This window comes from Crocodylus siamensis, chromosome 5, assembly GCF_052110815.1.
Source record: "Crocodylus siamensis isolate JL-2025a chromosome 5, ASM5211081v1, whole genome shotgun sequence".
Taxonomy (NCBI): Eukaryota; Metazoa; Chordata; order Crocodylia; family Crocodylidae; genus Crocodylus; species Crocodylus siamensis.
The window spans coordinates 50,572,792-50,587,195 of NC_143399.1; the positions used below are offsets into that span (position 1 = coordinate 50,572,792).

The 14,404-nt window shown below is 40.4% G+C and overlaps 1 protein-coding gene across 7 annotated transcripts in view; it reads left to right on the top strand.

The window, feature by feature from the left end:
- The window catches only part of CEP350 (centrosomal protein 350), a 116,175-nt gene that overhangs the window by 44,378 nt on the left and 57,393 nt on the right, over positions 1–14,404 (top strand). For all 7 annotated transcript variants that reach the window (XM_090047668.1, XM_090047667.1, XM_090047671.1 and 4 more), the window contains 5 exons: positions 4,160–4,821; positions 5,510–5,631; positions 8,560–9,626; positions 11,361–11,514; positions 13,980–14,143. In XM_090047668.1, the coding sequence (XP_089903794.1) occupies positions 4,160–4,821; positions 5,510–5,631; positions 8,560–9,626; positions 11,361–11,514; positions 13,980–14,143 (2,169 nt within the window). The remainder of the gene's footprint in view (positions 1–4,159; positions 4,822–5,509; positions 5,632–8,559; positions 9,627–11,360; positions 11,515–13,979; positions 14,144–14,404) is intronic.

Sequence of the window (14,404 nt, forward strand, 5' to 3'; positions counted from 1 at the left end):
TCACTGGGGGGAAGCCGCTTTTGCAAGGGCGCCTCATACCTGGCAGAGTGGAAGGTCCCTCACTCACTGCCTTACTGTGTCCACACACAGCTCAACATCTCCACAGCAGCCCTGGTGCTCAGACCTCTGCTGTGCACACAGCGTTGCCATGGCAGTGGCAGCAGGAGCCAGTAGTGGTCCTTTTGTTGCTGTGTTGTGCCCTGTGCCCCCTTCCCCTCCTGCTGTTCACCCGCACCTGTAGTCTGTTGCGACCTCAGGCCAGCAGTGGGATGTGGGGACTGTACTGTGTTTGCTAGGGTGCTCTGTGTAAGTGGCTGTAATTATTGGATACAACGACCAAAAAAAGCTGATAGCCAATAATGTCATTTCTCCTTTTATTGGTGCCAATCCGATAGCCAACTGATATGTCAGTGCCCCCCTAAAACCTTATTTTTATCCCCTATAACTTTTTTATTTTCTGAATTTGGCTTGAAAATTGCTATTCTTAGATTGTGTTCTTGTGAATTCCACTGACCATGTACCTGAGGTTCATGTGAAGCAGGTCAGCCATTTGAACAGCAGTTTCTGTGAGGGTTGTACTTGCGTCTTCCATGTGCTTTTATCTCCTGCTCAAGAACCTGAGGGGCAATATGGCTACATCTGTTTTCACCCAAAGCAGCAAGACTTTTGTTTAGTAGTGTCTGTCTCCTTTAGCATTTTTCTCTTCTAACTCAGTTGGGCCTAAAATTGCCTCCTACCATTTTTTTCCCCCCTGTTTTATTTTCCCCCATCTAGACTGTTTTTTAAAAAGGGGGGAAAAAAGAAAAAAAACTCCACAACTTTATTTTGCCCCTTTACTTTGCACCTCTACTTGCACCAAAATGGGGGCATATCTACTCATGCATCTAAGCATGACTACATTTAATGCACATGGAGTGATTTTTGGAAGGTGTCTACACATGCAGAGACTTGGACCTGAAGTTATTGCCAAGTCCCTGCAGCCCTGCCATGTGCCCCTAGTGGCTGGGCAGACTTGACACTAAAGTTAGTGCCAGGTTGCATCTACACATGTATTAATGTGCTTTAACTAATTGCACCTAAATTTGATACCAGCACTAACAGGTATGAAATTTAGGTATGATTAGCCTAATTTCGCCATTTTTAATGCATATTAAGGGTGCCCATGTGTAGACATGCACCTTAATGTTCATTAAATTAGGCTAATGCTCATTAACGCGTCTTGTGTAGATGTACCCTTGGAGTCTTCAGGTTTCAAATCATGCCCAACTTGTAGTTTCCTTTCTTATTCAGGATGCCAGATAGGAGTTGGAAGCCTTCATTAAAGAGAAGGCCAGTTCTTAGACAAAACATTACTATAAGCCTACACAGTCATCTTGAGCATTACACAGGGCTTCATAGCTATGAGCCTGAAATATCCGTAAGGAGTTGCAAAACAGTACTGAGGACTTTTCCTTCAGAGGACTAGAACAAAGATACCAATACCACATTGCATTCCTTCAGAGTTGCTATGCTACTTTCCTTGGGCATCAAACAGGAAATAGCAAGCCATTTTGAGTTTTAGGCAGAAAATGACTATATCTCCAAAATGCACCTTTGAATATCCATCTGGGAAGAATCCTAGACTGGTCAGAAGTCTGTCATCTTCCTGTACCCACATTTGTTTCCAGGCAGCAAGTTTTGACATGAGGATGAAGAGCCTTACTTTGATTCAAGACAACTCTTACTTTTGCATGCTTTAGTGCCCTGTTCCATGTGGCCTGGTCTGCAGTAACAGTGGAAGATGAATGTATATTGTAATTCATGGATGTCCCATCCAACTTCAGTTCTTGGAAACATCTTTCCTATTCTTCTGTTTATGACTTGCCTCACCATGGTTGGCTATCCAGAAATTATGGATGTGTATGGAGTATAGAAAAGGACACTTCTATACATATTTCCTTATCTAAAAAATAAAAATAAAAAAAGAAAGGAAAGGGGAGCAGAACTTTGTCCTATCCTAGACCTGAGAAGACTGAACAAATGCTTACTTTGCTTTAGAATCAAGATAGTAATGTTTTTCTTTATCCATTCCTTTCAGGCTCAATATTGTTTAGTCATGGCTTTAAGTTTAGAGGACAAATATACTTCCTTAATGTTATTTATGTGACCTGTAGAAAGCATCTGTAATTCACAATTGGCCAAGTCACTGGCAGCACAAGAACTATTCAGTTTATCTACTCCACTGAGTGTCTTGCAAAATGCACCTACTCAGCACGCCTGAACAGATGAACCACCCATATCTAGAAGGCTGGCAAGAGATTACCACAGCCTTATTCTGTTTCTTTTTCTTATTCATGCTGGTCATTTCGGTGAGCTATGAGAGAGTCTCATCCAATTACTGATGATTGAATTCATAGGATCCATAACTGCTGCCAAACTGATGAAGACCTATCTTCTCAAACAGATTTCTTCGGTTGATAGTTGCTAGTATCAAGTTTAATCCAGCAGGCAGAATACAGAGCTGTCTCAGACATCTAGGTCACAAGACAAGGTATACTTGTAAGATGCTGCTTGCCAGACTTCAGTTGTGCCCATTACAGGTCTGGTTAATGTTTGTGTGGTGTTTCAAGTGGCATTAAGTTAACATGAGAATTGTAACCCTATCACTTCCTGTATGAGCACTGAATGGGTTGATATACCCCTCAGAACATTTGAAGAGGCTACCCTTCTCAACTTTTCCCTTGAAGTCACAAATGCATTTGAAATGCTAGATGCTATCAGAAGGACTTGATTTTTTTCACATAAATGTCCTTATGTTATAAGTGATCACCTGCTTCCCAGTCTGTTTTTTGGAATTCCATGCTATAGGTTCTAACCAATAATATATTTGCCATATAACATGTTTGCAATGTACTTTATATGCAGGCCAGGAGGCATCAGCCCTCTCTGGTTGTGCCATGTTTTAATCCTCAACAAGATTTTATTTTTACCAGTGTAGAGCTGACAAACCTTTATGCAGATGTCTGTTCAGACCCTCTGACAGTCTGGATCTGGTCTGCTTCAGCACTTATGACAAAAAGTGCTCCCTACAGGTGGAAGAATTTCTGTTCTAAAGAAGGAATCTCTCTTTGAGGAAAGCTTACTCTTCTAAACAGAAAAGATTTTCAGTTTGGGCAACTCATTGCAATATCAACCTGGCAAAGGCTTCTATATCCAAGATCTTTGACTAGGTCCTGCTTTTGAAACGTTCTGGACTTTCATCCTGTACCTTGCTGCAGTCTGTGAATATCACTTCTGCTCCAGTGATGTTCAGTTTTTTCCTCTAAGAAAGCTGGATTCTGAAGGCTACCTGGGTTACTGCATCTGTTACAGGATTCCCTTTTTGATGGATTCTTAGTGTCAAAGAATCCCCTCCTCCCAGCCCCTTTTGGAATTTATTTTACAGTACCTCATTCATAACACTTTCTTTTTATTCACTTTTATTCACTACTGCATTAGCCAAGAAGGTAACCAAAGTGAATCCTGTAATGGCTTATTCTTCTAACATAGCATTTTCACAGAGAGAACGTAGTGTTGAGACCCTCTAAACATTTTTGTCAATTTTGTTTCAATTAAACTTAGTTTAGGGATTGGCAACCTTTTAGCAAGGGCTGACTGAATAAATGTGACTTGGTTTTACAGCAGGCTACTGCTTATGTCCTCACCCCCCACCGGTTTTTCTGGCTACATCCCAACTTTGAGGGCCAGAAAAAAAATTTTGGCAGGACAGATACCGCCTTTAGGCTGTAGGTTACTGACACCTGAACTAGTCCATCAGTTCATCTGCGTCCTTTCCTAAACCATTCTGTTCTAGGAAAGAAGGAACTCCACACTTCAGGGTTTTTCTTTTCTATGAAGCAGAGAGATGGACTTTCTACAGGTTTGATGGCTATAATCCAATGCCTGATTGTTTCCAATTAGTAATACCTTAAGGGTTTTTTAAGTACTGGACTCTTTTGGTTCTGTGCCTGAAAATATTTGTAGATATTTCTCTGGTGGTTTGTACCTCCAAAATTTTAGCTTTACCTTTAAAAAAAAAAAATGGTTAAATTTTTTTTACATAAAACTGTATAAATTGTTTTAAAATGAAATCTCCTCTTCTCCAGTCAAAATTCTTAAATGCAATACCTCTGTTCTTTAGCAGGCTGTATTGGAAGGACAAGCTCAGATCCCAGGCTGGATGTTACCAATAAAACCTGTTCGAGAAGTTCAGAACGGTCAAGGAGTAAAGTGCGGTCTGAGAATAACCTCAAGAAATTGGAAAATACTCTTCCAGAGAGTAAACAAGATGATCACAGCTCATTAAATAAGGATTTTCTACCTGTGGAGATACGTGGAATTCTTGATGACCTGCAGTTGGACTCCATGACTCAGAGTACAAAGCAGGAGAAAGATGGTGAAAAGCAGAGCCAGAAATTTGTTTTGCCTACTCAAGGTGCCAGGAGCCACAGTCCAACCAAAAGAAAACCAGACAAGCTAGCTTCCTGTGAAGAGCCTCAAGTTATCTCCAAAAAGCGTCACTATGATACAGATGAGGTTCGCCAGTACATTATTAGACAGCAAGAAGAGAGGAAGAGACGGCAGAATGAAGAAAAGAAGGCACAGAAGGAAGCAACAGAACAAAAGAACAAAAGACTTCAAGAGCTTTACAGGAAACAGAGGGAGGCTTTTGCTAAAGCAAAGAATGTGCCACCTCCTGAACCTTCAGCAGCTAGGCGATTACAAGAAACCTATTCTAAATTGTTGCTGGAACAGACTTTGTTAGAGGAGCCATCTAAGCTTGCTGCTGTTCAGGAAATGCAGGTATGGGTGTTTCACTGTCTCAGTACTTTGAAATCAAACATAACAGAGGGTAGAATATTTTAAGAATGCTCTGACTTGTCCTTTTCAGCTTGTTGTTAGAGGAAGAAATCAAATCTGTGAAAACAGTGGTGTATACTAAAAGCTGTACCTTTGGTTTGTTCATTAGCTGGATGTGGTGGAGGTAGGTCCTACAACAACAGAACTTCCTTGCAAGAGACTGCTGTCCATCACAGGAAGACCCACTGTAAAGGTTAATGGAAAACAGGTGTCTCGGTTATAAACAGTAGCTGATGCGTTACTTATAGATTGACCAGAGAAATGCATTTAACAAACCTCAGCATCTGAATGAAGAAGGGCTTTGACTCAGACTTCTGTCAACTAAGGGGTTATCTGTGACCACTGAGAATATTTAATTGGTGGTAGTCAGAGACTGAGTATTTAAAAATGGTCATAGCAGACAACATCAGTGTTAATTTGGTTTCTATTTGTCTATGAACAAAGCTTATTTCTAGTCTGTTTTGTTGAGAGAGAAACCTGAAAAATTCTTTTCTCTTTATGCATATTAGTAAAGAATTCCTTGGAGTATAATACTAAAGCAAGTCCCTTTTGACTTTTAATGAGACTTAAGCTTCCAAGTTGCTTGAACACTTTAATAAAGTTCAACTTTTGGTGGTGTTTTCATTTCTAGGCCAGACCAGGATATCAGCCATCTGGGGAATCGGACAAAGAAAACAAAGCACAAGAACGTCCTCCTAGTGCATCCTCCAGTAGTGATATGTCCCTGTCAGAACCGTCGCAGCCTCTTGTAAGGTAAGTAGGTAGGGACACTTGGAAAAATACAAAAATAGTGTCTTTGACTTGTAGAAGTTCATTATTTTCTATAGAGAACCATTACCTTTATAGTGATTGTAAAATTGTTTTATGTAAGTAGGATTATTTAAAATGGAGAATTACCATTTTGTTTTGTGGTATTATAGAAGCTGATGCACTAAAGGTTATGTAGATATTAGTTGCCAATCTGCCTCCATCATGTAATCTATAAATAGCATTTTGAAAGATAATTGACAGCTGCCATTGATCTTCTGAATATGTTGGAGAGATGCAGTCCTTTTTTTCTATATAAGAATAAATAGTCATCTACACACATCTGCTGCTTAGTCATTCTTTTGTTTTCTTCTTACCTTTGTTTTGGGTTTAGACTTTTTTTTTGGAACTCCATACAATTCTGCTTTGTCTTACATCCCTGGTCTAGCTTTTTCTTACCTCCCATCTTACGTTTTTTTTTCTACCTGCTTCCTACGAAATGCTCAGTTTATATCTTTCCAGCATTGTCTCTATATTTGGAATTCTTTCTCTTCCTGTTGTGTAACAAGCAGTCTTCTATTACTTTTCAGATACTCTCCTTAAAACATTGTTCTTCCCTGAAGCTGTTTTGATAATCTGCTAACATTTAAAAGCAGCAAAAGGAAGACTGCAGTGTTTTAAACCTGGCCTTTGTCTGGTCATTTGTTATATAGTATGTCTAGTTTAGATTGTGAGCTCTTCTTTTCTGGATGCTTAAACTAATACATATCACTTTTAATAAATCAGACTTATAATAAGAATGTTCTAGATGCATAATTAAATATGCAAAAATGAGAAAATTATCATTAAGGCTGCTTAGCCCATCCTTAACTTTGTCCCCTTATTCACAGGAACTATAATTTGGTCTTTAATTTCATATGATATTTCTTATGGAGCAGGAATTAGCAAGCGACAGCTTCTGGGCTGGATCTGGCCTGTGAAGGCTTTGTATCCGGCTTACAGGGCTGGAGTTTTTATGACATTCAGAAGTGGGGGCCTCTACTTCTGCTGCTTGGCAATGACCTGCCTAGGGTTCTGCAGAAGTGGGCTCTCCCTGTATTGCACCTCAGTCAGCTTCCTGGGACTCTGGCAGTGGGGTAGCTCTGTCTTTGGCAGCATGGACTATGGAAGTAGGGGGCTTTTGCAGCACCACACTGCAGCTGAGTGTCAGGGAGAAGCCATGGCAGTAGCTGGGTCCTAATGTTTGACTCGCTCTGAACTGAATTGGGTCATTCTGGTCACACAATTCCCCCCTCCCCTGCTCTCACCCTTGTTGAAAACATTGCTGACCTGTGTTACATTGTATAACACATAGGTTAGTATCTTGGGTTTAACTTGGTCAGATTAAAATTCAGTTTCTCTAGGCAGGAAAAAATTTAGTTATAATGTTAGGAAGATCAAGTTGTAATAGTTTGGATAGTACACTAATATTGCTGCAAAGGACTGGATAAAATAACAATTCCTGTACTACCACAATGTGTACATTAGTCATACCAAAGGCAAAAATAAGCATGAATGTTAATAACAGGAGAGAACCGAGGCTAAAATGGCTCCATAAATCAGGGGTTGGCAGCCTGCGGCCCACGTGCTTGATCCAGCCCCTAAAGAACTTGGATTCCCCTGTGGTTGGTGGCTGGATCACTGACACAATTCCAGGGGCTACAGAGGGAGCATCCACAGGGTTCTGCTGTATGCCATTGGTACTGGTGCACACCTGTGCTGTTGTCCACTTTTTTCCTATGCTATCCCTGCTGAGACAGTAGTTGTACCTGTTCTCTGCTTTTGTCCCTGACTATGAGAATCTGCAGCACTAGGTGAAGATTGTATGTTTTGGGGGAGAGGAGTGGTGAGGGGGTCACAAGAGAGCAGGGAGTACTGGGGCATTTTTGGGAGATTGTAACCCAACTGTTACTGTGGGCTGTCAAGTTGTAGCCTGCCATTTGTAAAGATTGCTGACCCTTGCTATCAGTTCTTTGGAGAGCTATGTAGTATGTTGAGAAACAGGACTGTGCTGGTGGCTTTCTTTGATATCCTGACACTCAGCTATGTACCAGTAACGTTAGTGAAAGCAGTTCTAAAAGAACATTTGAAAGAGAATCATCATAATTGGGTATATCTATTAAGAAATTTCATACATTTATGAGTGTGCTGCTAGTTTCCTCTAAAATGTATCTGCTTCTTGTCCTGAGTTATGGTTACCATGACCTGTAGGGAAGAGTAATGCAAGCAAGTGCAGCGTTTCTCAGCCTGTGGGTCACGACCCAGAAGTGGGTTGCGAGGATATATGAAAGGGTCATGAACAAATGTTTAAAAATTAATTCTCCTTTAAAGGAGAAAAACACAGGAAAACACTGCTTTTACTTTTGAAGGCTGGTAGAGTTCCAGCCTGCAAGGGGCCACTTGGGGTCCCCATACACCCACCCCTTCTCCCACACACTGGAGGGCTGGGAGCAGGGCAGGAGTGAGAGGTACTGGGTCAGAACTGGCCATCTATGTTTACAAATAGGTCCTAATATAAAAAGGTTGAGAACCACTGCTGTAGAGTATTCTCTGGGCAGGGTAGAATTGATCACAGGACTTGCAAAGAAAGTATAAATAATGTCTGAAAGGCTCCCTGAAGCCTTAGGGAAAAGCGTGTTTTTCTTACTAAGATATGTTGCTTGGTACAACACAATAGAATTTAGGAAAGCATCTTAATTTAATAAGTATGTAGTGTATAGTTTATATGACTATAGTACTTTTTTCTTATTTTGGTATGTTTAGCATTTATTTCCAAAAAACTAAACATTGTGTCTGGTGTTTTTTTTTTTAATTGGCTGTTATAAAGATATATGTTCACATCAGCTGTTAGTAATTGTAAATTACAGATAGATAAGTTGTCTTTTTTAATTTCAGAAATGATTTGATGGACCCTACTTGGATACAACCAGACAGATTGAGCCCACGAGTCCAGTTTTCGCAACCACAGCCTTTTGCAGGCTCGAGTGGAGGTCTGTTCTCCCAGCTTTTGAGCTTGGAGCAGATGGGCCTTTTGCAAAAGGACTTTGACACGGCACCATCACCCAGGAGGAATCATAATGCTGCTATGGGATCCCTGACACTGACATCTCAGCCTTACCTGAATTCATCTTCTGCACAGCAAGATCTCTTAGCAAAACCAGCCAGTAGTCAATACAGGAGTAAATTGGAACGCATTGAAGCTCTGAAGGCTACGGCTGCTTCCCTCTCTAGTAGGATTGAAAGTGAAACCAAGAAGTTAGCTGGGGCTGGCATTAATTATGGCTCTGTCTGGAACACTGAGCATGAACTCCTTCACCAAGGCAATCTGGATGATGGGCGGTGGGCTAAAGTTGTGAGTCCTCCTGTGAGAGAAGATAATGAAGATGTTTTCTCAGCCAGAATTCAGAAAATGTTGGGTACCTGTGTGTCTCATACAAGCTTTGATGATAACCTTCCTGGAGTGGGCAACCTAAGTGAATTTAAAAAGCTTCCTGAAACTATCAGGCCTCATACAGCCGCAGTCAGCCTTGGGATGAGGTCCCCAGCCAATCAAAGACCTGAAGGAATCCTAGGACATTTATCAAAGAGGTCAACTGACTCCCCTGGTTGTGAAAAACAGCCTTATGGTCAAAACAAAGTCATAATTCCTCGTGATTCTAGCATAGATTCAATCAGTGAAGGACCTCTTCTAAGTGAAGGGAGTCTTTCTGAGGAGGATGGAGGCCAGAGTAGACAATCTCCCTTGAAGACAGCTGAGGTGTTAAAAGAAAAGGAATTTTGTGTGTGGGAAAAAAATGCTTTTGAGCCCATAAAAGAATTTCAGAAGGAGGCTGAAAAGTATATGCCGCTTTTTACACAGACAAGTAGCACTCAGAGTAAGGGACCATGGGAAGAACTAGCAAAAGGAAGTCCGCATAGTGTCATCAACATCTTTGCAAAATCTTACCAGCTACATGGAAAAGGTAAGGGAAAATAGTAATAATATAGGGAATCTTGAGTGCATAGTTGCAGTTTCCATGTTGATTTCTTTTTTTTAGTTGTGTTCCCTAGCAAAGAGTCAGTTTTCAAGCATCTTAGACATTTAATATGAAGATGCAGCATTTCTATTTAAAACTTTCTCTGCACTTCTTAAGTGATTTACTGTTTTTTAAATCCAAGAAGATAAGTGATTTTGTTGTTGTTTCTTAAAAAAAATTAACTATTCAATGTAATTCATCCTAATTTGGGCCATGAATAGTATTTTGCTCTCTTTAATGCATGGTAATTTCCATTCTTAAATATACCTTTAGATTTGTAAGGTGTGCTCAGATACTTCATCACATCCAAAGTTCTGTTGGACCTGACTAACTCAGGTTGGGTTTGTGAATCAGACTGAGGGCTCACTTCACTTCGTGCAGTTCCGAATCATTTCTCTGTAGAAGTCTCCCCAACTTCTTGTTTGGCAAGCCACTTACCTTTCTCTCTTCCTCCCAGTTCCTTTCACCTTCATGTTATAAGTGTGCCTATTGGCTCAGAGCATTGCCACTTTAAAATTTACTTCAAATGCCACTGTATTTGCATTGCTAACCATTTTGTCAGCTTTTGGCTATTTATTTTTTTGTCAATTTTATTTTAATTTAATTTTTTAAATATATATTTTTGGCAATTTAAATGTACAAGAAGGGCCTTGTTGGTGAGGAAAAGGTAAGTCCTGCCCCTTTTCTTTCTTTTCAGGTTTCTTTAATGTAGTGGGGCAAATGAAGTCACCAGGGAGAACTGAGCCAGTGGTTGGGAGTATGCATCCTCCTACCACAGCTCCATTCCAAATCTACCCTCCAGCCCCGCAGATGTGATTTCTTAAGTGAGTTTTTTCTGACAAAAGGATCTAGCTTTGCACCAAAGTTCTAATAGCATATCATCCCATTCCCTTCTTGTTGCAATTTAGCCAAAAAGATGGAATGCATACTATATGCACAATTTGCTTAATATAAAAAATGTTAGTGACTTTATATATGCCAGATTCTCTCTACTTGTGAAAATAGTGCTATATAGTCAGGGGCAGGTTACTTGGAGTGGGTAAATCTTTATTTGTAACCTCAATTATTCATATGCTTTATTCAACAGTGGCTCTGCAAAATAATGTGGTAGGCAAGGCAGTTAATAAACCAAGACCTCTGTGGCAATCTTTTGTTCTCTAGCAGATACGATTCTGATACATCAATAAATATTGAACAGATTGTATGTCTTGCTTAAGTGACCAAGTTAATTGGTCAGCTTGACCTGTAAGTTTTAGACGTTTCTCATGCAAAACACTTCTGTCCATTTGTGTGCATAGCTATTCTTTCTTTATACAAGTGCAATTACATCTATTCTGTTGCACCCCTTTGCCCTCTGAGTCATTTGATGCTGACTGTTGTTCAGGAAGGTACCCTACATTCTGTTCTCTTGGTCTTTTTTTTTTCATTTTTCAAGTTGATGGCATTTGCTACGTTTATTTTGAGAGAGAAATAGAATAGAGACGGCTCCATTTTCAAGCATCATGCTATCCAGAAAATGTTTTTTCTAAGTGGAATCAATATCAGTATAGATGATGTGATGATTATTGGTGGAATCATTTAAATCTTACAGAAAACATTCCCTGTGAAGTGGACAACATGGAGTTTACTGTTAACTGTCTCGTTTCCCCATTCCCATCCCTTCTTTTTTTTTTTTCACAGGACTTGAAGAAAGGTCAAATGGTGGGTCTCCAATCCTGCGACCTTTACTTCCTGCCATGAGCCCTCCAGATAGTGTTGTTTCATATGAAGATGACTTTGTTTCATCACAGGGGAGTGGAACTCTGACAGACAAAAGGAATGGTCTTGAGCCTAGGTAATTGTATCTTAAGTATTTGAAGAAAAGCTTTCTTAAATGATACTGAATTTCTGAGAGAATTTATGAAGACTTCCTTTTTACATCAAGTAATATGTGGACACCCTGTTTCATCTTATCCATGAAAGAGAAATAATATTTCACTATAGAGCTTGATGAAATATTTATTTGTGATCTTGCACAACTGACATATCAAGAAGAATGTTTTAGAGCAGTGGTTCTCAACCTCTTTTTACATTTGAGGCTCCCTTTGTTAGACTAGAGGCATACTTTGGAAAATGCTAGCTAGCTCTTACTTCTCTGTAGTCAAAAAAAAAAAAAAGTGAAAAGTAATACAGCAGTTCTTATACTGCAAAGAACTCAGACTACAACAGGTCAGTATGTTTTTACACTATGGATTCCTATTTGGAATCTCTGGGTTTGTCTTGTGAATCATGCTTGCGCCTCTAACAGTGCTACCATTTTGTGGCACCCCGCAGCATCCTTGAATGGAGTTCAAGGCACTCTGGTTGATAATTGCTGGTTTAGGGACAAATGTGGGGAGAGTTGACTGGTTCTGGGGCCTAATCCCAGTTCTGCTATCGCTTGGTGTGTGGCCTTAAGAAAGTCTTTTAACTCTTCCAGGTTTGTTGCCCCTCCTGTAAACTGGTGAAAAGTTTACAGTTCTCAACTGTTCATAGCTGTTATGATGCTTAACTGCTTCATATTTGTAAAGTACCATCTTTTTTGTAGTAGTTTAGTAAAGAGTCTAAAATGTTTTCAAGGTTCCAGTGAGATTTAGCAAAACTATTTCTTTAAAAACTTTCTTAGATTTTGAGATCTCTGTATTTGTTTAGAATTCCAAAACCATGACATTCTAGTGTCTAATTTTTATTATGAAAATAGTTGAATTCAGTGAATTGACTGAACTTTTCAATGTGAATATGTAATTCATTAATTTTAAGCATTAGATTTAGGGTTTTCCTAGCTATAAAAATGCTCAGAAATACCTTGCTGAGGAAGGGAGATACTCTGATTAGGCACCTACCTAAATCATGGCAGAATTTTGCGGTACAGTGGCACCTTTAATCTCACTTTTTTTGCTGCCTACCCCTCCCCCTGTTGCTGAATGGATAAGGGGCCGAAACCAGGACATCAATTGCCTTTCAGCTACTCGGTGGCTGTGGGGAAGGCAGGGAATAAATCCTGGGGGGGCATGTGGTGAAACGGACAAAGTTAAAGGTGCTGCTGTGCCACAAACTTCCACTGTGGTTTAGGTAGGCCCCTAACTGTGATTTAGCTTTTTATGTTGTAACAACTTAATACCTTTAACTTTAATACTTGATTTTCTGTTTACTGTGGCGGAGGGTGGGATATTATATCAGAAAAATGGTTATGTTATGTCCACATTTGTAGCTGAATTCCCATTAAAATTTTTATTTGGAATGATGCAAGTAATCATCTTTTAGTTTTCCACATCTGGGTTAGAATTCATGTGTTTTACATATCTTGGCAACTTACAAACATCTTCTAATACTTTTTATTTTTTAATTTTTTTTTTTATTTTTTTTTTTAGTATTTCTCAACATGTTTTTTTAATGAAGCAACATTATTTACCCTGCCGTCTACTCGCTAGGGCTATGCGGAACTTCGGTCCCTGATTCGATTTTGCTTGATTCAGTGGCCGAATCTCCGAATCCGAATGGAATCACGAGACCCTTTGATCTGTCCGAATCTAATTGGAACCCTCTGAATTGATTCGGATAGATTTGGCAATTCAGATATAGACTCAGCTTTTAAATGTTTCTTTTACATATCACAAGGTACCAGGTGGCTTGTGAATGCTGAGATGCTGGGGTGGATGGAGTGTCCCATAGGAGCGTGGAGGACTCCCCAGCGTGCTTGTGAGCAGACCCGGAAGTGGACCAGAAGCACTTCCAGGTCCGCAGGCCCCCCCCCCCCCCCCCCCCCCGGACCATCCCTGGCATGGGAACTGGTGCCTCCTGGGTCTGGGGAGGGGGCACCCTAGGTCCCCCTGTGGCTGATCACCAGGGTGGGGGAGGGGCCTGCATGCTCAGCAGCGGACCTGGAAGTACTTCTGGTCTACTTCCGGGTTTGCTGCCAAGGGCCCTCCTGCGCTCCTGTGGGACACTCCATCCACCCCACCATCGCAGTGTTCACGAGCTGCACCTGGTACCCTGAGGTATGTAGAAAAAGCATTTAAAGCTATGTCTATGGCCAAATCACTGATACTCCGAATCGGCGTCGAATCTTCAGATTCGGATTCAGCTGAATTGAACATGGAACAGTGATCCAAATCAACTAATCGAATCACTGTCCCTGATTTGGGCCATATCCAAATAGAATACGGCTCATTTCACACACCCTTGCTAGTCACTTGTCACCTCAAAAAGCATTTGTGCTTTTGTTGTGATGTGGAGTGGAGGTCTTTCAAGTCTTTAGCTGGTATTTTCATTCCATGACAGTATCAGTGCCAGCAGCATTGCCAGTATTCAGGAAGAACTTCGCAGCAGGAGGTCTCCTCACGAGCCTTGGTCTGTAGAACTTGGCTCTCCGCATTCATCTGGGCACCGTTCTGCAGCATCTTCTCGCTCATCTACTTCTTCTAAAAGAATTGGGAGGAAGGAAAGTAAGTGTAATGCTGACTGTATCCTTCCTTTTTACATATGCTTATATTGGTACACTCAGACTTCTAAGGATATTTCTAGGATTTTTTGTTGTTATAATTAGGTTTTTGTCATTTGGGGGTTAATAGCATGCACCTCTAATCCAGTGCAGATAGTAACATATCTTATTGATTCTTAATGAAAAATATCTGCTTCTATCATATTATTTTTCTAAAGAGAATGGCAAATATTTGTCTTTGGTAGTTGTATTTTCTCTTCTCCAT